The following is a 25873-nucleotide window of genomic DNA, read 5'->3' on the forward strand; positions in this document are numbered from 1 at the left end:
ATCCACTTAAAAATGAAAAAACTGAGTTGCAGAGAAGGTACATAACCAAAGTCACACAGCCAGTAAATAGTGGAGTCAGGATTCAGACAGCTCAGAATGACTCCAAAGCTATGCCTTTCATCACAAAATGGACTGTCACTGAGACTGAAACCTTCAATTCAGTTCCCTTTCTTCTGTGCCAAGGTTCATTGAAAAAGTTTTCTAATCCAGTCTAGCGGTAATTTCCAAAACTCAGAAAAACAACATAATTAACTTAAAAATAGGTTTTAAATGTCTTTAATGCTTGCACTTGAGAAATCTCGTACTAATTAGAATAGGTAGAAACAGAAGACTCTTGAGAGTGTTTTAAGATCAATTTGAGAGAATTTTCAAGAGCTTTGGAGGCCGACAGCATAGGCTCCTTTGTTTCAGTTTTCAATTTTTATTGTGAAAATTAAAACCGCTTCTAAGGAAAGTATATAACATGTATATGTATGTATGCATGCTCAGTCGCTTCAGTTCAACTCTTTGTGACCCTATAAACTGTAGCCCGCCAGGCTCCCCTGTCCATGGGATTCTTCATGCAAGAATACTAGAGTGGGTTGCCATGCCCTCCTCTAGGGGATCTTCCTGACCCAGGGATTGAACCTGAGCCTCCTGCACTGGCAGGTGGGTTCTTTACCCACTGAGCCACCTGAGAAATGCAAGTATATGTATAGTGCTGATTAAATACAAAACACCAGTACCGAGTCACCCTTCCTGGTTATACAGTATCTGCTCCCGGTTACGTGCACATTTCTGCAGTGTGGACGCATGACCTTTTCCTGGATAGTATCAGGACTGTTTTCTACTCGTCACTCTTGATTAGAATCAGAATCATTTTAGCAATACGTGGAAGAACAAATAGAGAAGGAGAAAACAATTCTTGTGATAATAGAGAAAGAACTGGAAGAAGGGAAAAAAGGAGATGATTAAACAGGATGAATGGATGATTGGATAGGTGGATATTTATGAGGAAGCTATTTTCTAAGGAGGCATGAATGAATGGAGCTAAAAAGGAAAAAAAATGTAGAAAAAGAACAGGAAAAAAGAGTGGGCTGGAGTCGGGGGTAGTTAGACAGGCCTCCAAGTTTGAGAGCTGTGGGTTCTAAGAGCTGGTGGTTGAGCTGCTCCTGGAGCGAGTAGGGGGAGGGAAGGAGGGTAAGGGTGGCCTGAGTGTGAGGGGAGAGTGCATGGAGGCTACAGACATGGGAAGACAACCCTTAGTTGTCTGAGAGTGTCAGGCTCACATTCAGTGCTAAATAGAAAGACCGATGCCCGGGCATTATTTTGTTACTGGTATTTTGGAGTGTTTCCTTGTTCATTTTGTTTAATACCATAATACAAAAAGGGCCATAAATGCATTTATTTTGTTTATGACTACGGTTTACGTCACTCTTTTTTTTTTTTTTTCTTCCCAGGAGCCTTGCAAACAACAATCTCCAGACTCTCCCAAAAGATATTTTCAAAGGCCTGGATTCTTTAACAAATGTGTAAGAGGACCTAAGAAATCACTGATTAGTTAATTGATTTGCAGTAGTTAACAAAGATGTCTGGTGTTGATTATTAAAATTTTTAATTGGCTTTAAATTAAATGAGAAATTTAAAATTTTAATTTGTCTTAAATTTTGAATTTAGTTGGACTACTGTTTGAGTCTCCTAGGGTTTCTTCCACTATAGTTTGAAAACATAACCGTAAGCTTTCCTTTGATAAAGTGTGTGTCTTTATGGGAGGGACTGATGACAAGGAACTTTGGGGGGAGACGGGGAAGAGGAGAGCTAGATAGAAATTTCAAGAAGCCTTTTTTTTTTTCTCACGGGGTTCAGGAAATGGGGCTACAAAGGAAAAACACAAAGAAGTCTGCGTAACTGACAGAAAAAAGATGAAAAGTTACACCCATGGGTTGGTCAGTCAACAGAGAAATGGAGCAGGAAGTGGGGGAAGGGAGGAAAGTTTGCCTTTTCTCTCATTAGACTGAACAACAACCCTAGGCTTAATCCCCAGGAATTTGGCTTAAGCCCCAGGAAGGGAATGAACTTAATTATTTTTGACCCTTTTTCAAACAAAAGAGCTTTCAAACTTTGACTTTTAAGCCTCAGAGTGAAAGATCTTTGTAAGGAATTTGTATATTTTGCAGTAAGCAAAGCAAGTAATGTATGCCTAACCGTCTCAAAAGCAATTTAGCTTCAATAAGTGCCTTCCAAAACATTAGAAAGGTATTTAAATGCCGCAAGGTAGAACATAGGAACAAACAAAAGACGTGTGAAAACAAAAGAGTTCATATTTATCAGGTCCTTTGCTATAGAATATATATTCAACACAACTTTTCTCCAACAAAATTTGAGTCAAGTATTCTCTCCTAAACCCAGTATTTAACATCAAATCAGCCAGCTAGTGAAAAACTTTCTTTGTTCCTTGTAGTTCTCCGCCAGCCCCTCCTCCATGTCTATTACCCCAATTCCTAAAAGATGGTTTATTTCCAAGAGAGTGTCAGAATCAGGACACTTCCAAAGAGTCTTGGACAGACCACAGTTATCCACTCTGGTTTACAATAGATCAGAAAAGTTGACACTCATTATTTCTGGGTCAGAGTAGTCTTGGGATATGAAGTCAGTCCTGCAAATGTCTTGCAAGTTAGATAACTCCATGGCAGACTTGAGGATATAGCTTATTTGAAGACCCTCTGGCCCAACCTTATGTCAGTCTAAACCCCACACTAGCAAAAGAAAAATCACTTGAAATGGGCCCAGTTTCTCCAAGGAATCTTATCATGGGTTTGGCCTACCTTGATATGCCCAAATCAAGAATTATTTAAGAAGTGCAAGGATCCATGCCAATATGCCTTTTAGTAGATATCTTGGTTTTCTTTATTCCTTAAAACACATTTTTAAGTGCTCCAACACTTAAAAATTATTCTTGTACTGTGTGAAAAGTAGACAATACCTATCTTAGGAATTTATGTGACAGAGATGAGTTTTAGGAAAGAGATTGGGTTTCTGAACAGAAACAATGCAAATAAACAGAGAACTGATGAGTTGGGATCATATGTGGAAATTTAAACTATTCATGCTGTGCAGTTTATTACGGGCATGAGCTATTGTATGTCTGCATTAACTCGGCTGTATCTAAGTCATTTCCTATTAAAATTGAATTTGAAGACCATGGAATAGGATCAGGATTAATTACATCTGTGAGGAAGAAGAAAAGCAAACAGCTCACTTGATTTAATTAAATATAGTCCAACAGTCACTACATTCTGTGTTTCAGAACCTGTGTTGCCCAGTATGGTGGCCGCACACTTAAAATGCAATCCTAGTGTGACTGAGGAACTGAATTTTAAATTTTACTTAGTTTTTAAAAAAAATCAAATAAAAAACGAAATTTAAGAACTGATTTTTCTGTTCAATTATTGGAAAACTTGTAAGTATGCTTGGAACAATTTGGGTGTATGAATCTTTTTTTTTCAACTGTGAATTTTATTAAATCTAAACACAAATCAGGAACTTCTGCTGAAATTTTATTATCCAAATTGAGATATACTGTAAGCATAAAATACACATTAGACTCCACAGAGACTTAATATAGAAAAAGCATGCAAAATATCTCATAAGTAATTTTTATATTACTATATGTCAAAATGATAAAATTCTGTATTGGGTTACATAACATATGATATTAAAAATAATTTCATCTGTTTCTTTTTACTTTTTTAATGTGTCTATAGAAAAATTTTAAACTACATATGTGGTTCACATTGTATTCCTATAGACAGCACAGCTCTAGACTGAACTACCTTTGAATCCAAGAGGGAGTAAGTTATGAGGTTCCATTGACTGGAGTGGCTTGCAAGGGTGCACTGTGGTCCTCTCTGAGCCCAAAGTGAATGATCAGACAGGTTCAAGGTAGATTATGAGGCATGATATAAAACCAGGTGAGAGCATCCTGCTCACATAATTGCTATGGTAAGAGTCATGCCTGTGAAGGAAGGACCCTTGTATATCAAAAGCAGCTGAAGTTTGTCTTTCAGTGACCTGAGAGGTAATTCATTTAATTGTGACTGTAAACTGAAGTGGCTGGTGGAATGGCTAAGCCACACCAATGCAACTGTTGAAGACATCTATTGTGAAGGCCCTCCAGAATACAAGAAGCGCAAAATCAATAGTCTTTCCTCCAAGGATTTTGATTGCATCATTACAGGTAATGTATTCCAAATTATTCCATCTTGTAAAATTAAGGGTTACATTTTTTTTTTTTTTACATATGCAGGAACTGATATTTTTTATACATTAAAAACCAATTGAGCAATTTAAAGATATTATGAACCATTAAAACTTCATGTGTTTAAAAGCAAAGTAAAATTGCCATTTCACTGTTTCTCTAGAATAAATGTATTTCTTATGGGCATTTGAGATCTAGCCAACGAATGAGGCATTAGCACAGCTACTAATCATCATTTTCAATTTTTGCAGAGTTTGCAAAGTCTCAAGACCTGCCTTATCAATCACTGTCCATAGACACTTTTTCTTATATGAACGATGAGTATGTAGTCATCGCTCAGCCTTTTACTGGAAAGTGCATTTTCCTTGAATGGGACCATGTAGAAAAGACCTTCCGGAATTATGACAACATCACAGGTATGAAAAGGCTGACTGTATTTTGAATGGAAAGTTAAACTGCTTGGGTCAAGGGCAAAAGGAAAAGATGAGTGGTATCAGGGAATGCTTTGGGCAGGTTTGTGGTTTAGTCACTAAATCGTGTCCAGCCCCTGCGACCCCATGGACTGTAGCCCACCAGGCTCCTCTGTCCATAGGATTTTCCAAGCAAGAATACTGGCGTGGGTTGCCATTTCCTTCTGCAGGAGATTTTCCCGATCCAGGGATCAATCCTGTGTCTCCAGAACGTTAGGCAGTTCTCTACCAGTTACCAGGTTTAGAATCCTTTGAATCGTAAATCTACCATTTGAGATTGTTCCCTAAAGCTTAATTTCCTCAGTTGTAAAATGGTAATACTAATACTTAACTTGCAGGGCTGTTAGTAAATAATGAGAGCACATGTTCAAGAAACTTAGCATAGGACCTATCTTAGTAAATGTGCAATAAAAAGTGGGTTATTTTTCTTGAAAGAAAAAGTACTGGACTAAGAATTATGAGTTCTATCTAGGTTCTGCCACAAACTAGTTAAGCCACACTCTCACTGGGTCCATTTTTTTAACCACAGAATGAGTTTATTTTAGACTGATGAATCTCAAACTTTGTTGCAAAAACATTACTTCTGCAAAATGTTCATGTATGACTTGTGACATAAGGGTTTTATCGTCCAGTAAATTTGGGACCCATGTCTCCCTCTTGGAGATTCATAATAACACACGTTAGAGGCTCTGAGAAATCCTGCAGTGAGGACATAAACCTCTTTCTAATATTTTTTGCATTTAATTTGATGATGGAAATCTTTTTTTTTTTTTTTTCATGAAAACTTTTACTTAGGTCACTTTTACTTAGGTCTTAAGTTTCTTCCTCATTTCAACAACTTTTAAGTGTTTAAGTCATAAATTAGAACATGAGGCTCCCTCTGAAATCACCTTCACATCAGCATTAGCTTCTAACACCCTTAAACTTGTTTCTGAGAGTACTCCCACATCCACTTGACAGGGCTGGGATAGTTATAACTAGATTCTGTTGGCAGTCATCAACCCTATTGCTCAAAGGATCAGGACAGGTTTGGGTCTCGCCTAAGACTGAGGTGCCCAGATAACTGAATCCCCTCCAAACTGAGACCCTCCTAGAATCCTCTTTCCTTCTCAAGGAGAAAGGCTATGCTTCCCTTTCTCCTGAAGCCCCCTCAGTTCTCCAGTGGATTGCAGCAGGGCTTTGTGCAGTCTAAACCAGCTTCTTCTTACATGTGTGCTGCTGCTGCTGCTAAGTCGCTTCAGTCGTGTCTGACTCTGTGCAACCCCATAGACAGCAGCCCACCAGGCTCCCCCGTCCCTGGGATTCTCCAGGCAAGAACACTGGAGTGGGTTGCCATTTCCTTTTCCAGTGCATGAAAGTGAAAAGTGAAAGTGAAGTTGCTCAGTTGTGTCTGACTACTAGCGACCCCGTGGACTGCAGCCTACCAGGCTCCTCCGTCCATGGGATTTTCCAGGCAAGAGTACTGGAGTGGGGTGCCATTGCCTTCTCCGACATGTGTACAGTCTCTCAATTGCTATGAATGAATCTTTAGATAAGCACTTGAAAGAAAAATGAGTCATATATTTGCAGACTTCCAGATGACATCATCTAGTCCAGGATGATGAATATATGTCATATACGCAGTCACTATCCCCTCCCTCACCGCATACAGACATTGTTAATTTAGCATGATGTTCTTTCTTGCAGAGGACAGAATCCTTCTTAATACAGTTCTCCAGGGAGTCCCAATCAATCAGTCGATATTGGTACATGATTGAAAACTAGTAGCCATCTCTAAGGAAAAGGGGATGGCACCCCATCCCATGGACGGAGGAGCCTGGTAGGCTGCAGCCCCTGAGGTCCCTAAGAGTCGGACATGACTGAGTGACTTCACCTTCACTTTTCACTTTCATGCATTGGAGAAGGAAATGGCAACCCACTCCAGTGTTCTTGCCTGGAGAATCCCAGGGACGGGGGAGCCTGGTGGGCTGCCATCTATGGGGTCGCACAGAGTCGAACACGACTGAAGTGACTTAGCAGCAGCAGCAGCAGCAGCCATTTCTAATCTAGTTCCAACTTTCATTGTATAGAAGGGAAAACTGAATCCCAGAGAAGAGATTTTCTAAAGGTCACAGAATCAGCTGAGTCTTGAAAAGGGTCATAAATAGAATAATTTTGCCTACGCATACAGCCAATTAATAGAAAGAGTTGATGCAGAACTTACTACCTCAAAGTCCTTAGAGCTGCAGTTAGAAAAAGCCTGGGGCTAGATCTGCCTTGCTGTCTTTGGGCTTCCGAGAACCAACCTCCCTCTAGAAGATCAGAATCTATTGATAACTTAAACTCTTAACAAAGGATACTGACCTAGGCTTCTGACAGACCCCCATGTAGTTTTCTGAGATTTCCCAAAGTAACTTTCAGGAGCATCGCCCATGACTGTACCCCTCTTTCACTTTTCTTAAGGATTCTTCTTCTTTCTCTTCTGCCACTCGTGACCTAAAGCTTCAGAAAAATCCCAAGTGACATCTGTCATTTCTTAGGGGAAAGTTAGTCGATTGTAGAGCCAGAAGCCATTCATCACAGAGAACACAGCAATTGAAGACAGAGCCATGAGCTGCCCAGGCCACTGCTCAAGACTTGGCCTTGAGGTTGTCCTAGAACCTTGTGGAATCCAAACCCAAGGTGGAAGCCCCAGTACAGCTAACTCCTCACCCTGGGTTAAGTTAAAAGCATAGGGACACTGGTAGCCTTGGGCTCGAATCCCAACTCTGCCTTCTAGCAGCATCGAACTTCTCTGACTTTCAGCCTGCTCACCTGCAAAAGGAAGGGTAATAATAATATTTATCTCTTAAGATTGGTGGGAAATTTAATGAGATGATCTGGCAAAGCATAAAGTAGGTGCTCAATAAATGGCAGTTTCCACTAGAATGACTATGACTGACTCATGATACATCAGGGAAAGCAATGATCCTTTTCTATAAGAAGTGAGAGGAGAGGGAGCTCCCTGACAGTCCAGCAGTTAGTACTCACTGCTTTCCCTGTTCAATCCCTGGTTGAGGGAACTTAGATCCATGTGTGGCTTGGCCAAAAAAGACAAAGCAGAGGGACTTCACTGGGCATCTTCCCTGGCAGTTCAGTGGTTAAGACTCTGCACTTCCAATGAATGGGGCACAGGTTCAACCCCTGGTGGGGGAACTAAGCTCCCACAGGCCATGTGGTGCAGCCAAAATTTTTCTTTTAAAAATTAAAGACAATGAAGAAGAAGGAGAGGGAAAACTCAGGCTGTAGACATGTGTCCTGAATGTCTAGTACACATTGGATGTGATAAGACAACTCTGTTGTTGGTAACAAGGCTCCATGAGGCAAAAAGGCACCGTCTTGTTGCCACTGGATCTGATTAAAAAACTGACTTTGCCTAATCAACCAAAGAAATCTCTTATTTCAGGCTGAAACAAGGTTTTGGTGGCAGCTGCATGGCCTCAGCCTGTGTATTAACGGCTCCAAAAGAGGACGGCCATCCTCCTAATCTCTCACTTGTCTTTCCCAGGCACGTCCACGGTAGTCTGCAAGCCTATAGTCATTGAAACTCAGCTCTATGTCATTGTGGCCCAGCTGTTTGGCGGCTCTCACATCTATAAGCGAGACAGCTTTGCAAATAAATTCATAAAAATCCAGGATATTGAAATCCTCAAAATCCGAAAACCCAATGACATTGAAACATTCAAGATTGAAAACAACTGGTACTTCGTTGTGGCTGACAGTTCAAAAGCTGGTTTCACTACCATTTATAAATGGAACGGAAATGGATTCTACTCCCATCAATCTTTACATGCATGGTACAGGGATACTGATGTGGAATATCTAGAAATAGCCAGAACACCTCAGACTCTCAGAACGCCTCATTTAATACTGTCCAGTAGTTCCCAGCGTCCTGTCATTTATCAGTGGAACAAGGCAATACAATTATTCACTAACCAAACTGACATCCCTAACATGGAGGATGTATATGCTGTTAAGCACTTCTCAGTGAAAGGCGACGTGTACATTTGCTTGACGAGATTCATTGGTGATTCCAAAGTAATGAAATGGGGAGGCTCCTCATTTCAGGATATTCAGAGGATGCCATCACGAGGATCCATGGTGTTCCAGCCTCTTCAGATAAATAACTATCAATATGCAATTCTTGGAAGTGATTATTCCTTTACTCAAGTGTATAACTGGGATGCAGAAAAAGCCAAATTTGTGAAATTTCAGGAATTAAATGTTCAGGCACCAAGATCATTCACGCATGTGTCCATTAATAAACGCAATTTTCTTTTTGCTTCCAGTTTTAAGGGAAACACACAGATTTACAAACATGTCATAGTTGACTTAAGCGCATGACACACCAACTTCTGTGGCTGCCATCAGTAACTTTCTACAGTACATGATCCGGATGAACTCAAATGCATGATGACTCTTCTTTTCACACTTGCAAATGAATGCCTTTCACACATTGAGACTGCTAGAACCAAGCACTACCCGTATCTCCATCCTTACCTGTCCAGTCCAGTGGTGTGGGAAGTTACCTTTTATAAGACAAAACTGAATTGTGTAACTGTTCTTTGCAGTGAAGATGTGTAAATAAGCGTTTAATGGTATCTGTTACTCCAAAAAGAAATATGAATATGTACTTTTCCATTTATTTATTCATGTGTTCAGAAACAACTGCCAAATAAAATGTTTACATTTTCTTTCATATCCCAAAGGTAATTATTTACAGGAGTTATTTTATTCTTGGTGATAGTATATTGAGTAAAGAGTTTTATACAGTGGGGATATATTTGGATTGAGAATTTATACAGTAAATAATGATTGAAGATGAACATTCATATTGATTGCCTATCATTTATTATCGGGTTGATCAGCTGAGTTTGAACATTCAAACGTGTCTCTAAAGCTCATGGCTTTGGGGAACACTTTGGGGTGAAATAGTGACAAATGGAAGAAGAGTAGACAAATTTGCCTGTTACAAGATGGCTAATTAGACAGTTAGGCCCATCCTTTCCTATCTGATAGCTCCAGCTATAAACATCATTTGGAGAATTTATAGAAGCTAAATTCAAGATTTTGGATTTTTAAAACCTTCTTCAGGGACTTCTAAATGTCTGACTCTCGAATCACCTGACAGCTGACAGAGATTGTAACCTTACAGCACTGGCATCAGACGTATCTGCTACAAAGGCCTCAATCTGACCAAGGATGCTTTGCTTCCAGACGTCAGTTCTGGCACGTTACTGACATCCTGCTGAGTGCCCACAAGGCTCAGATCTGACTTTCTAAATTCCTGCTCCTGGATCACATGGTATGTTAGCACTCAGCACGATGCCTTTGATAGAGTACGGTCTCAAAAACTACTTTTGAAGATGCACATGTTATAAACTTAATAATAAACGTCACAAGGCCCTTTGGTCTCATCAGTCATATTTACTGAGTACCTACTAATGGGGTGTCTTTTCTGTGGTTTGGGGAGGAAAACTGAGGAATAGAGCATAGTCGACCTGTGGGGCCTTAGAAGACTAACAGGGTGATTAGGACACAAAAAACTACAGAATAAGCCGTGAGTGCCAAATATCACCTAAGCATTCTGATTTTAAGTATCAAAGGAGTGTCCAAGATGAGTTCCTGGAAGAAGTGGTCCTTGTTCGAACATAAAGGGAATAGATGATTTCAAAAGGGAATCCGGGCAGAGGAGATATTCTTGGCATGATTTGGTTCTGTGTGCTGCTTTTATGGAGGGGATCAGAGCTTCTTCTGGCTTACTGTTCCTCAGACTCTCTTGCTGAATGACTAGAGGGGCAGGTGCGTAGAAAGCAACTCTGGCAGCATGTATCTGGCAAATTTGAGGCATTAAAGGTACACATAATAGTTACATAGTCTCTGGGAAGCAACACCTTGGGGAGTTATGCATAGGAATAAGATTCCTTTACCACATGGGGAAGATATCAACTCTGACATCAGGGTTACGGGGGGATGAGAAGAAGACTCACCCACTCCCAATCCCGCACATAGGGAGATCTGGCCTTCGAATGTCTGACTTTCTTTGTTCCTTTGTCCGATAAGCAGCACATGTATGTTAGGGGGGGCTTCCCTGGTGGTGCTAGTGGTAAAGAACATGCAGGAGACTTAAGACTCGCAGGTTCGATCCCTGAGTCAGGAAGATTCCCTGGAGGAGGGCATGCCAACCCACTCCAGTATTCTTGCCTAGAGAATCCCATGGATAGAGGAGCCTGGCAGGCTACAGTCCATGGTGTTGCTAAGAGTTGGACACAACTGAAGCAACTTAGCATGCACCTCTGTTAGAGAACACCTGCTTGGTACTGATTGGGTTTAAGTCCTGTCCTGTCATGTACTGGCTTTGTCCACAGGCAAGTTACATGAGCTTGCTGAGCCTCGGTTTCTTCATCTGTAAGGACAACGATGCCTACTCCAAGGACAACAGAAGGATTAAATGAAACAAGGCACACATGGTGAATTGAATTTTACAAATATGGCCACAACGATATTTCCCATCCTACATGCTCTATGAGAACCTTGCCGTAACCCCATCAAGACATGATGCCTAGTTTCTTGATCCTTCCATCTGGATGGCCTGGTGACTGATAAAATGTAGTGGAAATGATGCAGTTTGACTTTTGAAGTGAAGTCATAAAAACAATGAAGCGTCTGCCTTGTGAACTGGGAGGATCTCTTTTGGAGGCCTTAGCTGCTGCATACAAAGTCCTATTAGCCCAAGGCCACCACTCTGAGGAAGCCTAAGCTTTGGTCAACAGCCCCAGATGAGGTCTCAGCCAACCGCCACATCAGCCACCACTTTTGTGAGCGAAGATATCAGCTCTCAGCTGTCAAGTCACCACAGACTGGCAAATATTCTCAACTGAAGATCCAGAAATCATGGAGCAGAGACAAGCCATTCCTATGATGCTCTGTCCAAATTCCTGACCCACAGTATCTATGAGCATAATAAAATCATTATTTTAAAAAGCCAAGTTTTGGAGTGACTTTTTAGCAGCAATAGTCAGAATAGCACATGACGTGCTTAGCAGAGAACAGCACAAAGCGGTAAAGACTCCACCTGCAATGCAGGAGACACAGGAGACAAGAGTTCGATCCCTGGGTTGGGAAGATCCCCTGGAAGAGGAAATGGCAACCCACTCCAGTATTCTTGCCTGGGAAATCCTCTGGACAGAGGAACCTGGCAGGCTACAGTCCACAGAGTTGCAAAGAGTCGGACACGACTGAAGCAGCTGAGCACGCGAGTACCAGTTATTACTAGTGGGCCCCACACCCAGAATATTGTCTGCTTTGGAGTCGTGTTCTACCTTATTGCCTCGATGTAATTCTAAATTCATTTCTAAAGGCTACCTCCTGTTTTCTATATGTTAATGGTGTTCAGACTCTGCCAGGCACTCTGCTGACTTCAGAGATGCAGAGACTTTGGATCTAGATTCTGGCCATTTGCTTTAATAGAGGCATTGATTATTTAAGTCAGCAAAGAAACTGTCTAATTTACCTCGAAACTGAGACCCACAGATGTGAAGCAAGTTACAACCCAGGCCTCCTGACCCTCAGTCCAGTCCTTTCTCCATTACATGGTGCTACCTTTCAAAATCTAACCCTCTGATTGGAACCTGGGGTTGCAGATGGGGAGGGAGGTGAGGAATGAGGAGGCTGACTGAGAATATAAATTCAAGAAAGACTGAGAAGAAGGACATGTGGTCAGATCCACTCTTGCAGGAATTGACTTTTCTGAGAGCTGCCCTCTCTCCCTGTACCCCTCATCTACCCTGTACTATGCAACTGGGTCATTTATACCCAGCCGTAAATGATTGAACACCTAAATCCCAATCTAAGTGCCCAAAACAGAAGCTGGGCTGGCTCAGCCTGAGCCAATCCCTCCTCCCTCCTGGATATCTGGAACTAGAGCAGCAGAGTCTGAGTCAATTTGTCCCAGGCACCATACCTGTAAGGGGATGATCTTAAATCATGTTCTCTTGAAGCAGGGGGATTTACTGAAGGAGTGCTCTTAGGTAAGGGACAGGGAGGAGTACAGGGCAGGCAAGATGTAAAGATGTACTTTCAGGAGAAGTCTAGCTTCAGCCTGAACCCAAGGGGATCTCTAAAGCATGAATGAATTGTACCACAGAGTGTGTTCTGCCTTGAGGCAAGGAGGGTGGACATTTATATCCCCCATCTGATGATCAGTGACCAAAGAATGTGGGGGCATAACCTCTCAGGCATCTCCAGCTGAGAAGTTTCCAGTTGGCTAAGGGCAATCTTCCAGAGACGGGAACCAATGTGAGCAGCCATGCTACAGGATGAGTTCACCAACCTAGCAAAGGGCATCTGGGTGGGTAACCAAAACCATATGCTACAACAATGGTGTTTGAGGCCCCACTCCAGTTTGGAGCAGCCGCAGTGGTCTACAAACCAGAACAGCAGAGGAGAAGAGAATGAAGCCAAAGCACAGAAAGAAGCAGGAGTGAGAAACTACATAGTCTGAGGGAGAGAGGGAGGGAGAGGAAAAAGAAGGGAAGAAGAGAGAAGGGGTAAGAAAAGGGAAAGGGAAAAGCAGAGAGCAGAAAGGGAGGGAGGGAACTTTCCTAGTGGTCCAGTGGTTAGGAATCTGCCTTGCAATGCAGGCAACACAGGTTCAATCCCTGGTTGGAGAACTAAGATCCCACATGCCATTTTGAGCAACTAAGCCTGTGGGCTGCAGTCACCGAGCCCAAGCACTCTGGAGCCACCGTGCCACAACTAGAGAGTCCATGTGCCCACTGAAAGGTCCTGCGGGATGCAAGAAAGACCCTGTATGCTGCATCTAAGACCCAACACAAATAAACCAATTAAAAGGAAGGGCAGAGAGAGAATGGGAAGAAGCCTGGGAGGGTTGGAGTCCCAGCTTGGGTCACCTGAGAACCAGACTCTGAGAAGTTAAGTATTAGGTAGTACCTTGGAGACCAACACTTGGAAGGGAGAAGGAATTAGGATTTGGCAAAGAGAGCCACTGAATTGTAATGCAGTTCTAACACAAGCAACCCTGTAGGAAGCTCTAGAGCTGAGATGTCCTTTCTCAGTTTTCCCAAGTTGGGCCAAGGGGATCAGACCTTTATATCTCTATCAGAGGTGTGCTGTCCCTGGAAGAAAGCATGGCCTTAGTGAGGCTGGTTTTTTTTCAGCCAAGGCAATCTTCAAAGAGGGCAGACGGTAGAGACCCATCTTCTGGTAGTAGTTCCAGAAGCTGGGGAAATAAGTCATTTATTCCTGAATGGGGATCTAGGCAGCACAACACAGCCTCCACCCCAGAGGGAGGCAGATGAAGAAGGCTGTGGGAGAGGGGAGGGGGTGAGGCACCCTTATTCCTAGTGATTGCCCATTTTCCACTCCATCCCTCATGAGATCCAATGGTGTTGTTCCCTGCTATTGAATTCCTTGAGATACTCCTGTAGCCTTCTATTAACAAGCCACTACATACATACACACACATACACATTTTGTTTTATATTACTTTATGTGGCTTTCTGTACTCGTCACAAAATTATTTTCAACTAAGTCAGAACACTTAGGCACAATGTACTATAATGTAGATACGATGGCAAGTACTAGATATTTCTGTCTCTTTTCTTTCTGCTACTTACAGGTATACCTACACCTATGGACACAGAAAGTTCAATTTCATTGAAAAAGTTTATTGACCACCTACTATGTGCAAAACACTATGGTATACAACTCAAAGCAAAAATGAGCAAGAAATTGTCCCTACACTTAAAGGATTTGCATACCACTGGGGCTTATTTCTGTGATATTGAATGGTTTGCATTGGAAACTAACAGAGATCATTTTGTTCTTTTTGAGATTGCATCCAAGTACTGCATTTCGGACTCTTTTGTTGACCATGATGGCTACTCCATTTCTTCTAAGGTATTCCTGCCCGCAGTAGTAGATATAATGGTCATCTGAGTTAAATTCACCCATTCCAGTCCATTTTAGTTCACTGATTCCTAGAATGTCGACGTTCACTCTTGCCATCTCCTGTTTGACCACTTCCAATTTGCCTTGATTCATGGACCTGAGATCCCAGGTTCCTATGCAATATTGCACTTTACAGCATTGGACCTTGCTTCTATCACCAGTCACATCCACAGCTGGGTATTCTTTTTGCTTTGGCTCCATCCCTTCATTCTTTCTGGAGTTATTTCTCCACTGATCTCCAGTAGCATATTGGGCAGCTACTGACCTGGGGAGTTCCTCTTTCAGTATCCTATCATTTTGCCTTTTCATACTGTTCATGGGGTTCTCAAGGCAAGAATACTGAAGTGGTTTGCCATTCCCTTCTCCAGTGGACCACATTCTGTCAGACCTCTCCACCATGACCCGCCCATCTTGGGTTGCCCCACGGGCATCGCTTAATTTCATTGAGCTAGACAAGGCTGTGGTCCTAGTGTGATTAGATTGACTAGTTTTCTGTGAGTATGGTTTCAGTGTGTCTGCCCTCTGATGCCCTCTTGCAACACCTACCATCTTACTTGGGTTTCTCTTACCTTGGAGGAGGGCTATCTCCTCAACATAGCCCCTCCTGACCTTGACGTGGAATAGCTCCTCTAGGCCCTCCTACCCCCACGCAGCCACCGCTCCTTGGACGTGGGGTAGCTCCTCCAGGCCGCGGCCCTGGCCTAGGGGTGGGGTAGCTCCTCTCCTCCGTTCCTGCGCTGTCGCAGCCTGGCACTCTCGGCCGCTGCCCCCTGACCTCGGACGTGGGGTAACTCCTCTTGGCTGCCGCCCCTCGGGCATGGGGTCCTTCTGGCTTCTGCCCCTGACCTCGGACGTGGGGTAGCTCCTCTCGGCTGCCGCCCCTCGGGCATGGGGTCCTTCCGGCTTCTGCCCCTGACCTCGGACGTGGGGTAGCTCCTCTCGGCAGCGCTCTGCACGCCGTCACAGCCCCCCGCATGTCACGTATGGATGTGAGAGTTGGACTGTGAAGAAAGCTGAGCGCTGAAGAATTGATGCTTTTGAACTGTGGTGTTGGAGAAGACTCTTGAGAGTCCCTTGGACTGCAAGGAGATCCAACCAGTCCATTGTGAAGGAGATCAGCCCTGGGATTTCTTTGGAAGGAATGATGCTAAAGCTGAAACTCCAGTACCTTGGCCACCTCATGCGAAGAGTTGACTCATTGGAAAAGACTCTGATGCTGGGAGGGATTGGGGGCAGGAGGAGAAGGGGACGACAGAGGATGAGATGGCTGGATGGCATCACTGACTCGACGGACGTGAGTCTGAGTGAACTCCGGGAGTTGGTGATGGACAGGGAGGCCTGGCGTGCTGTGATTCATGGGGGCCACAAAGAGTCGGACATGACTGAGCAACTGAACTGAACTGAACTGGGGCTTATTTCTAAAAGGCAGCCTGCAGAAAAATTAAAGAGGCAAAAGTAAGTCCTATACAAGAAGTGACATGTGACTCATATTTTCCCCTTTTTGCCTGTAGGTCTATCCTGATGGTGCCCATGTCAATTTTCTCTCTCTTTTTTTTTTTTTCCAGGTAAAAACCATGTTTTCCTTTTAATTGACGCTGTTTCCTCTCTTTGCTCACACTCTGGTAATGATTAGGTCCCCAGCTCTCAGGAGCACTGCATCTGGACAGCCTGAGACAGAACCAGTGTGAACACGGTCCCAGAGCAGAGCTTTGGGAATAATAAGAACATCAAAAATCAGCCTTTCTTTTCACTTACAAAGGGATTCACTCAGAGGGTCCAAAGCTCTGCTTTCTAACCACAGAAAACCTGGAGCTCAAGGCAAAACTGGAAACCAGAAGGAACCGGAAATGAAGCATAGCGCCTCCTCAAATTCTCCAGGCCTGATCATCTCATCTCTGCTTACGAGGAATGGCCGCACCCCAGCATTTGTAAGGGAAAACGTTTTGTTTCTATTTCACTTTCCAACTGGGTATAAAATCTACTAAAAGGAACACAAAAGAATCAAAACAAATCAGCTCACTCACAAGAGTCCCCCCCAGATACAGATTTCTGGTTGCTGAGATGATTCAGCACGTTATTTCCAAGTGGCAAAATTCAGGACAATCTGTGAACTCAAAAGTGGCAGCTACGTTCACCGACAGGTTCGTGTGAGACACACATATACACAACCCCATTTTTCACTGTAAATACGGCAAGGGGCCAAGACCCCCGATCAGCACAATAACTTATTTTGTACATTACAGTGCACAGAACAACGGAGGGAAAAGACACTTTCTTGGAGAGGTTCGCCTGGGCTCTGAAGGCGGCTGGAGCCCAGGGCCCCGGCCTTCATTAGCTCTACGCCGCCGCCTCTTTGGTTGTGCTGGCCTCGGAGGCAGCTTCCTGTAAGGGGTCTGCTGGCTGCTCCTCCTCCTCCTCCTGGGGGTACAGGTCTGGGTACTTCTGCATGCACTCCTGCATGGCCCAGAACTGGTTCACACAGTCCGACCCCTTGACATCCTCCTTGCTGTAGTGGAAGCAGGAAAAGGCCGCCTTAAACTGTTCCCCGCACGGGCCACTGGCCATCCCCCCAAGGCACGGGCAGTTCCAGTTGATGTCTCCGTTTGGCAGGATCAGTCCATGCTCCTCGTATGGATCATTGGGGTCATCGGCCACCAGCTCTGTGTTGCTTGGAGTCTCATGGTCTTCTTTGGTCACAAATATGATTCGATCCTTCCCTTCCTGCTGGCAGTAGGCCATGATGCAGCCCGGCTCTCCGACCTAGCGGCGATCGGCGATCGCGGCGGCAGCCTCACGCTGTGACCTCTCCGCGCAGGGGAGGGCGGCTCGGAGGCCCGCGCCGACCCGCCCCCCAGGCCTGCCCGCCGCGCGCCTACCTCGGCGCTTCCAGTTCGGCGCTCCCAATTTTCTCTTTAGGGCAGTAAACAGAGCAGGTAACACCATGTGTTCTAGACTCAAACAGACCAAGTTTGCATCTCATTGTGGCCACTTATTAGTTCCATGACCCTGTGTAAGTTAATCTTGTCTGTAAAATATGAATAATGATCAAATAGAGTCGATTTGTTGTGATATGTACTGTTGTCTTCTATGGTGTACAGTATGCTTTTTCCTGGGGCTTTCCTGGTGGCTTAGAGGGTAAAGCATCTGCCTGCAGTGCAGGAGACCTGGATTTGATCCCTGGGTCAGGAAGATAGAATCGGGTTCAGAGGGGTTTATTGTATTGAGGCTGTGTGATGCTGGTCAAGTTTCCTCAGCTAGCAGAAAATCATTCTCAACTACTAGTGGTCTAGTGAAGAAAAGCCTAATCCCATTTCCTGTCTTCAAACCTTGTCCGAACTTAATGAGTATTTAAGAATTATCTGTGTAAATTCCCAAATACACATGACCATTTTGCAACCCCAGTTTCTGATCCCTGAGGAGACACAGTGGTCAGGAATCTTTTGGTTTTCAGTTGCTGAAATCCAGCTGAACTAGTTTAAACATCAAAATGCATCTAGTTTCAGAAAAACCTGGACTGGATATGAATATGATATTGTCATTCATCTGTCTTTCTCTGACTTTTGGCTCTATTTTCCTTCATGTTGACTTCTTCCTAAGGCAGTCTCTCCATTCTTGGCAGAAAGACACTCCCGGCAGCTCCGATGTTGCCTCTTGCCAGTTTTGTTGTTGTTGTTGTTTAGTCACTAAGTCATGTCTGACTCTTTTCGACCAGATGGACTGCAGCACACCAGGCTCCCCTCTCCTTCACTGTCTCCTGGAGTTTGCTTAGATTCACGTCCATTGAGTCAGTGATGCTATCTAACCATCTTATCCTCTGCCACCCTCTTCTTCTGCCTTCAATCTTTCCCAGCATCAGGGTCTTTTCCAATGAGTCCGCTCTTTGAATTAGGTGGTCAAAGTATTGGAGCTTCAGCTTCAGCATCAGTCCTTTTAATGAATATTCAGGATTAATTTCCTTTAGGATTGACTGGTTGGATCTCCTTTCACTCCAAGGGACTCTCAAGAGTCTTCTCCAGCACCACAATTCAAAAGCATCAATTCTTTGGTGCTCAGCTTTCTTTATGGTCCAATTCTCACATTCATACGTGACTACTGGAAAAATCATAGCTTTGACTATACAGATTTTGTCAGCAAAGTGATGTCTCTGCTTTTTAATATGCTGTCTAGGTTTGTCATAACTTTCCTTCCAGGGACTGAGTGTCCTTTAATTTCATGGCTGCAGTCACCATCTGCAGTGATTTTGGAGCCCAAGAAAATAAAATCTGTCACTGCTTCCACTTTTTTCCCCTTCTATTGCCAGTTTAGCCATGCCCATAACCTCTTTCTCAGTAGTTCTAGCAAAGGTTGGGGGCTGATGCTCATTGGCCAAGTGCCCATCTCTGAAGCAGTTGCTTTGGTTAAGGATAGAGTGCTCTGATTGGCCAAGCTTGGGTCATGTGCCCACTCCTGGAACCCATGGATGAGAACCACATGGAATGACAGTAAGGTAAGAGCAATTCTCTAAAGTAAAACTAGAGTGCTGTTAAAAAAGAAGGAAAGGATGCTATACGGGTAAAATAACAAAAGTCATCAGCAAGAGGTGTGATCTCTATTGAGATCCTCTACTTAGAGAAAAACTTACCAGAGGACAAGCCACACCCTCAGATGTGTTTAGAATTCTTTCACTAAAAGGTTTCAGAGAGCGCTTCCAGCTCTTATTTTGTGAAACTTGACAAAACAGAACCTCCTATCTTTGTCTATTATTCATGATGATTCATTGTTACAATTTCTATATACATTTAAAAATGGTGTTCTCTCAAATATTCTGTTTTAAAATATTTAAATGGATAACCTTTATTTTAAAAGGATGTTTTCCCAAGAGAAGTCAAGCTGCCAATTCTGATTTAGTAGCCACCCGTCCCTGGGAGATGAGACCAAGTGTTCCTAGATCACTTTCTGTTCTCCTGGATGTGTTTCCATTTCAGATCAATCTCCATCTGGCGAGGGCAGCTCTCTCCTTGCTCTAATTACCTTGAGGTTGGTTTTGCAGATTAAAATCTCAGAGGCTCCTTGGTGGCCCAGGACTTTCCCTGACTAAGCTTTCCCATAGGTATCTCGTCATCTGCTGGAAATGATTATAGGTCAGTCTCAGCAGAAAATAGAACATTAAGCACTGACTTCTGTTAATACTGGTTCCCCTATCTGGATGTCCCTCAGAATCAGTTGGAAAGCAAACTAACTATACAGATTAACTAACAAACTAACTAACCATACAGATTCTGGGGACCTCACCTCAGATTCACTAAAACTGAATCTTCAAAGTCTGGGATCCAGGAATTTTAATTTTTAAACATCACTAAGGTGATTCTTGGAGAAGGCAGTGGCACCCCACTCCAGTACTCTTGCCTGGAAAATCCCATGGATGGAGGTGCCTGGTAGGCTGCAGTCCATGGGGTCGAAAAGAGTCGGACATGACTGAGCGACTTCACTTTCACTTTTCACTTTCATGCATTGGAGAAGGAAATGGCAACCCACTCCAGTACTCTTGCCTGGAGAATCCCAGGGACGGGGGAGCCTGGTGGGCTGCTGTCTATGGGGTTGCACAGAGTCAGACACGACTGAAGCGACTTAGCAAGGTGATTCTAATATTGATAGCTCATTTCCAGTCCATTAACTGGGACCTTGGGGCCCCTAGTCTAAATAACCACACTGGATTGACCAGTGATAGATCAACAGCACCAAGCCTGTGATTACAAAAGTTGGCCCAAAACTCTAGAACATGATGGCTTCAAGTACTGCCTGGGGTGAAACATTTTAAGATTCTTTTGGCCTCAATTTTCTCTATAATTTATTGGAACTGGACCAGGTCCTTCCAGTTCTGAAAGTTCTGTATCTCTGTGTTATTATGGGGAAAAAATTAGCTTGGATGTTAGGAGATCTTGGCCCAGTACTGTCACTTTTATATTTCTGTGACCTTGAGAAATCATTTTTATCCTTGGGCCACAACTTCCTTTCTTTCAAAGTGAATTTGGGGGCTTCTCTGGTGGCTCAGTGGTAAAGAATCTGCCTGCTAATGCAGGAGACCTGAGTTTGATCCTGGATTTGGGAAGATTCCACATGCTGCAGAGCAACTAAGCCTGTGTACTACAATTACTGAGTCTGGGCTCTAGAGCCCAGGAGCCGCAGCTGCTGAAGCCCACACCCCCTAGAGCCCATGCTCTGCAACAGAGAGCAGCCCCTGCTTGCTGCAAGTAGAGAAGAGCCCACATAGCAACAAAGACCCAGCACAGCCAAAAAGAAATAAAATTATAAAAGTGAATTTGTTGGAGTACATGAGTTCTTTATTTTTAAAATTTAAAAGATTAAGATAACAATTAAGTCTGAGATAATCCTTCAGAATTATCTGCTGAGACGCACAGTATGAAGTTGATGAGGATGAGCACGATATCCTGTTGATTTGAATTTGCTGGGCTGAGGCTCTGCACGCAGCATTTGGTATGTTGGTGTTTAATGGATATGACATTTCACTGCACCAAATGGGAATAGAGTATTTTTAGCACAGAATTCATCAAGGTTTAGTAAAAAAGACTTGTTCTCTGAATGGAGTGTGAACAAGCAGAGATACTATTTTGAAAGACCAAATATAAAGGCCCCTTCCTCTCCACTATCACAAAATAGTCATATGTGCACTTATTTTCACCACAAAGCTTGAAGAACTTACTCCTTTCTATATCTCCTAAAAGGCAGTACTCCATCCAATACAATCGCTCTGCCAGCTCACACATATTCCTTCTGTATTTATATTACCTGTAAGTGCATGCTCAGTCACTTCAGTCGTGTCCGAGTCTGTGACCCCATGGACTGTAGGCCACCAGGCTCCTCTGTCCATGGGATTCTCCAGGCAGGAATACTGGAGTGGGTTGCCAGGCCCTCCTCCAGGGGATCTTTCCCACCCAGGAATCAAACCCACATCGCTTATGTCTCCTTCATTGGCAGGTGGGTCTTTACCACTAGCTCCACCTGGGAATCCCCATGTTACCTGCGAACTTATGTTAAATGGGCTAAAAACACTGTTAATCATCAAAAGCTACCACTTACTGAGCATTTATTCTGTGCAGAACATGTATTGAATGTTTTACACATATTTAGTCATCCAAGCCTTGCAAAAATCTCATGATTATCACTGTTTTCTAGAGAAGGACATGACGTTCAGAAAGTTTCAGAAGTCTGTCTAAGGCATGTAGCTAGGAGACAGCAGAGCCCAGATTAAAATCCAGGCCTGTATTTCACAGACATAGAAAATGAATTTGTGGTTACCAAAGGGGAGAGGTAAGGGAGGAGGGACAAATGAAGGGTATGGGATTAACAGATACAAGCTGCTGCTGCTGCTGCTGCTAAGTCACTTCAGTCATGTCTGACTCTGTGCGACCCCACAGACAGCAGCCCACGAGGCTCCCCCGTCCCTGGGATTCTCCAGGCAAGAACACTGGAGTGGAGTGCCATTGCCTTCTCCAATGCAGGAAAGTGAAAAGTGAAACCGAAGTCGCTGAGTCCCGTCCAACTCTTAGCGATCCCATGGACTGCGGCCCACCAGGCTCCTCTGGCCATGGGATTTTCCAGGCAAGAGTACTGGAGTGGGGTGCCATTGCCTTCTCCGACAGATACAAGCTACTGTACATCAAATAGATAAATAACAATGATATACTATATAGTACATAATAACCTATAATGGAATATAATCTGCAAAAATACTGAATCACCATGGTGTACAACTGAAGCTAATGCAATATTATAAATAAAATATACTTCAATTAAAAAGGGCTTCCCTAGTGGCTCAGCTGGTAAAGAACTCACCTGCAATGCAGGAGAACTGGGTTCGATCCCTGAGTTGGGAGGATCCCCTGGAGAAGGGAAAGGCTACCCATGCCAGTATTCTGGCCTAGAGAACTGTATAGTCCATGGGGTCGCAAGGAGTTGGACATGACTGAGTGACTTTCACTTTCCCTTTCTTTCAATTAAAAACAAAAACAAATCCATCTGAAATCAGAGCCCTAGTGATTGGCCACTGTACTTGCATCGACTGTTTGGGGTATATGGTAGCCCTTTGGAAGAACTCAAATATTACTGGCTTAAAATAATAAAGGTTTCTGTCTTCTTCATGCTACTGAGAGTACTGCTCCAAGTCATTATAATCTTCATAGGCTGATACATGTTTTGATGGAATAACTACTACATGAACATTACTCTGTATCAGAGGTGAAAAGAGCCTTGACAAAGTGTGCACTGGCTGCTACTACTGTTTTTATTGCAATTCCTCTATTTGACTTTTTAAAAACCTATTTTCATATAATACTTAAAAAACTTTTTAAAAGGAAAGTTTTCCCAAAAATGGAGATTCAGGGGGACTAAGCTCCCTCACTGCCCCACCCCAGCCGTCTCTTAGAGATGTCACTATTGGTTTGATGAGGATTTTGCTGTCTCATCCCCCTAATCTAAGGTCAATATGCCCTGTAGTCATCAGTGATATGAACCAGATGTTCATGCTTACAATATTTACACTGGTGTGGGGGCAGAGCACAGACCACTTTTAAATGCACTCATCTGCTAAACTGCTCTCTTAGGACAAACAAAAATGGCTACGCTTAGGTGGATCCTCCCAGAAGTTCATCCCAGTTATCTCACTGCCAGCCTGCATCAGTGTGCTGGGAAGGATTAGAGGGACCAGCCCAAGACTCTGAAGAAGTCCACATTCTAAAATAAGATTTGACATGTATTAATGGTCCCTGATAACCCAGTGTGTTGGGGCATCTAAACCTAGTCTCCTTTATTCAGGTACCTAATTTTACTGCCATTAGTATCTTTCCAAATCTTTTCCCCTTTGCTTTCTGTTTAAAGGGTCAACCCGTTGCTGATATTTGAAATTTCTGCAGTGCTCAGCTACCACTTCAAGGATGCTGTAGCAGATAAAGTGTAACAATAATTATTATGCTGTAGTGAGTGACTGTGTTGCTGCTGCTGCTGCTAAGTCGCTTCAGTCGTGTCCAACACTGTGCAACCCCATAGACGGCAGCCCAACAGGCTCCGCCGTCCCTGGGATTCTCCAGGCAAGAACACTGGAGTGGGTTGCCATTTCCTTCTCCAATGCATGAAAGTGAAAAGTGAAGGTGAAGTCGCTCAGTCGTGTCCGACTCCAGCGACCCCATGGACTGCAGCCTACCAGGCTCCTCCGCCCATGGGATTTTCCAGGCAAGAGTACTTTGTGTTGAGAGGCCCCCAAATAGGAACTATCACAAAATGTGGGGGCAAGGTCAAGAGATATTACCATCTGACAACAAATCGAATGAGAGGCAGGGCAGAGTTGATGAGCTCAGACATTTTCTGGTCACATTTCAGGGTCCTTCCCAGAAACAACCCATTATCCTTGATAATGGGAGCCAGAATCACTCACCGAGCATGTGAGATAAACTCTACCTGGAAGCTGCAACATGGCTTTCTGCCATGCTCCTTAATAACAAGAGGGCTTGGTATCTGTTAAGGACTGCTGAGGAAGGAGAGTTTGGAGGATAAGAATTGCAGTTTTTGCGGGGAAGGGGTGATGCGACCCAACGGTTAACAGGCAGTACAAGCCCACTGTGGTCAGCAGAGGGCAGCAGAACCAGACTCCCCCTGCAGGTGGCCCCAGAGACTGTGTGGCAGCTGCTGGGAACATCTGAGTTCCAGGAGATCAGGTCCACAAAGGGTGGTCCCTGGAAAAAATACAACTGAGGTGGGAAAGGAGGTTTGGAGAAAGAGATTTCCTTTCCTGAGACTTCTGGAAATTCTAAGAACAGACTCCAGGGGCTACCAGGGTTCAAGAACTAGAATAATAATTAAAATTTTGCTGAATAAATTTTGCCAAGGTCTTGCTTCAGCCTGTTGAAGAAGGCGGGGGGGAGGTGGGCAGAGAAAGAATCTGAGACTGAGGAAAGATATTTAAATAGCATCTTGCTTTAGTATTATAAACATAGTTTATCAGGGGGAAAGTGACACCCCAGAAGGTCTGTCTTTCTTGAAGCTGATGTTCTGAAATCAATCTTCTGGTGCGCCTCCTGAGAGACTGGATTAATCCTCCAAAGCCTGGTCATCCCAAGAGGAACCATCAGAACAGCAAATTGGATCATGCAGACCTGAAGGCTAGAACATAAACTCCTAATGATTCAGCCAAGATATAAGCAATTAATTAAATTCAGTCTGAAACAGCCATGCATCCTACCCTGCAGGCCTTAGCAGATTTATCTTTGCTTCACCTGGGTCACCAATGTCCACCAGCCTCACAACAAAGAGAGAGAAATAACATCTTCCCAATAGATCTCCTACCCTCCATCCTGTTCTCCAGAGGGTCAGTGTTCTCATTCAGGTGATGCTGAGCATGGTGAGGGTCATACAGTCAGAGAGAGGGTCTACTTGTTTCCCTCCCTTTCTTCTTTGGTTAAGCTAGAGATGACTATTTGTAATTGAATTTTACTGCCCTTAAATATCGAAGAAGGCAATGGCAACCCACTCCAGTATTCTTGCCTGGAAAATCCCATGGGCGGAGGAGTCTGGTAGGCCGCAGTCCATGGGGTTGCTAAGAGTCGGATACTACTGAGCGACTTCACTTTCACTTTTCACTGTCATGCATTGGAGAAGGAAATGGCAACCCACTCCAGTATTCTTGCCTGGAGAATCCCAGGGATGGGGCAGCCTGGTGGGCTGCCGTCTATGGCGTCACACGGAGTCGGACACGACTGTCGAGACTTAGCAGACCCTTTCCTCTTAGGATGAGCTCTCTAGCCCTGCAAAACAGGCAGGTGCCAAGCACCGCCCCCCACCCCAACCATGCTAGCAGATCCTCGTGAGAGATCCTGGAGGAGAGAATCCTGGGGGTGCAAAGTAGATGGGCTGCCTTAGAACCAGGGTCAGCTGACCTTTGTGCCCACAGAGAGGGGTGGAAGAGGAGGCTCTGAAGGACTGGGAGCTGTTGGCCACATCCTCTTTCCCATGTGACTCTTCTCCCCTGAAGTTTCCTTGCTGCCACCTTGCCATCCTTGCCCACCCCCTACCCCATATGACTTCTGGAAGAGGAAGGGGGCCTCTCCTCCTGTCTCAGGCACAAGCCCTCCTGTCCAGGGTCAGAGCCTCAGCGCCCTGCCTTCTGCATGATCCCAAAGCACAATTG

General features: G+C 44.0%; 2 protein-coding genes across 2 annotated transcripts in view; one reads left to right on the forward strand and one right to left on the reverse strand.

Moving 5' to 3' along the window:
* LGI1 (leucine rich glioma inactivated 1) overlaps positions 1-9426 on the forward strand; it is a 40467-nt gene extending 31041 nt beyond the window's left edge. The window contains exons 5-8 of the mRNA XM_006043486.3: positions 1440-1511; positions 4047-4216; positions 4489-4653; positions 8234-9426. Of these exons, the coding sequence (XP_006043548.2) occupies positions 1440-1511; positions 4047-4216; positions 4489-4653; positions 8234-9069 (1243 nt within the window). The 3' untranslated portion in view covers positions 9070-9426. The remainder of the gene's footprint in view (positions 1-1439; positions 1512-4046; positions 4217-4488; positions 4654-8233) is intronic.
* A 7005-nt stretch (positions 9427-16431) lies between these two features.
* Positions 16432-17452, reverse strand: LOC102411307 (mitochondrial intermembrane space import and assembly protein 40-like). The gene has a single exon (XM_044934944.2). The coding sequence runs from the start codon at positions 17434-17436 to the stop codon at positions 17035-17037; it is 402 nt and encodes a 133-aa protein (XP_044790879.2). The 5' UTR covers positions 17437-17452; the 3' UTR covers positions 16432-17034.
* Positions 17453-25873: the final 8421 nt, after the last annotated feature.

This window comes from Bubalus bubalis, chromosome 23 (assembly GCF_019923935.1).
Source record: "Bubalus bubalis isolate 160015118507 breed Murrah chromosome 23, NDDB_SH_1, whole genome shotgun sequence".
Classification (NCBI taxonomy): Eukaryota; Metazoa; Chordata; class Mammalia; order Artiodactyla; family Bovidae; genus Bubalus; species Bubalus bubalis.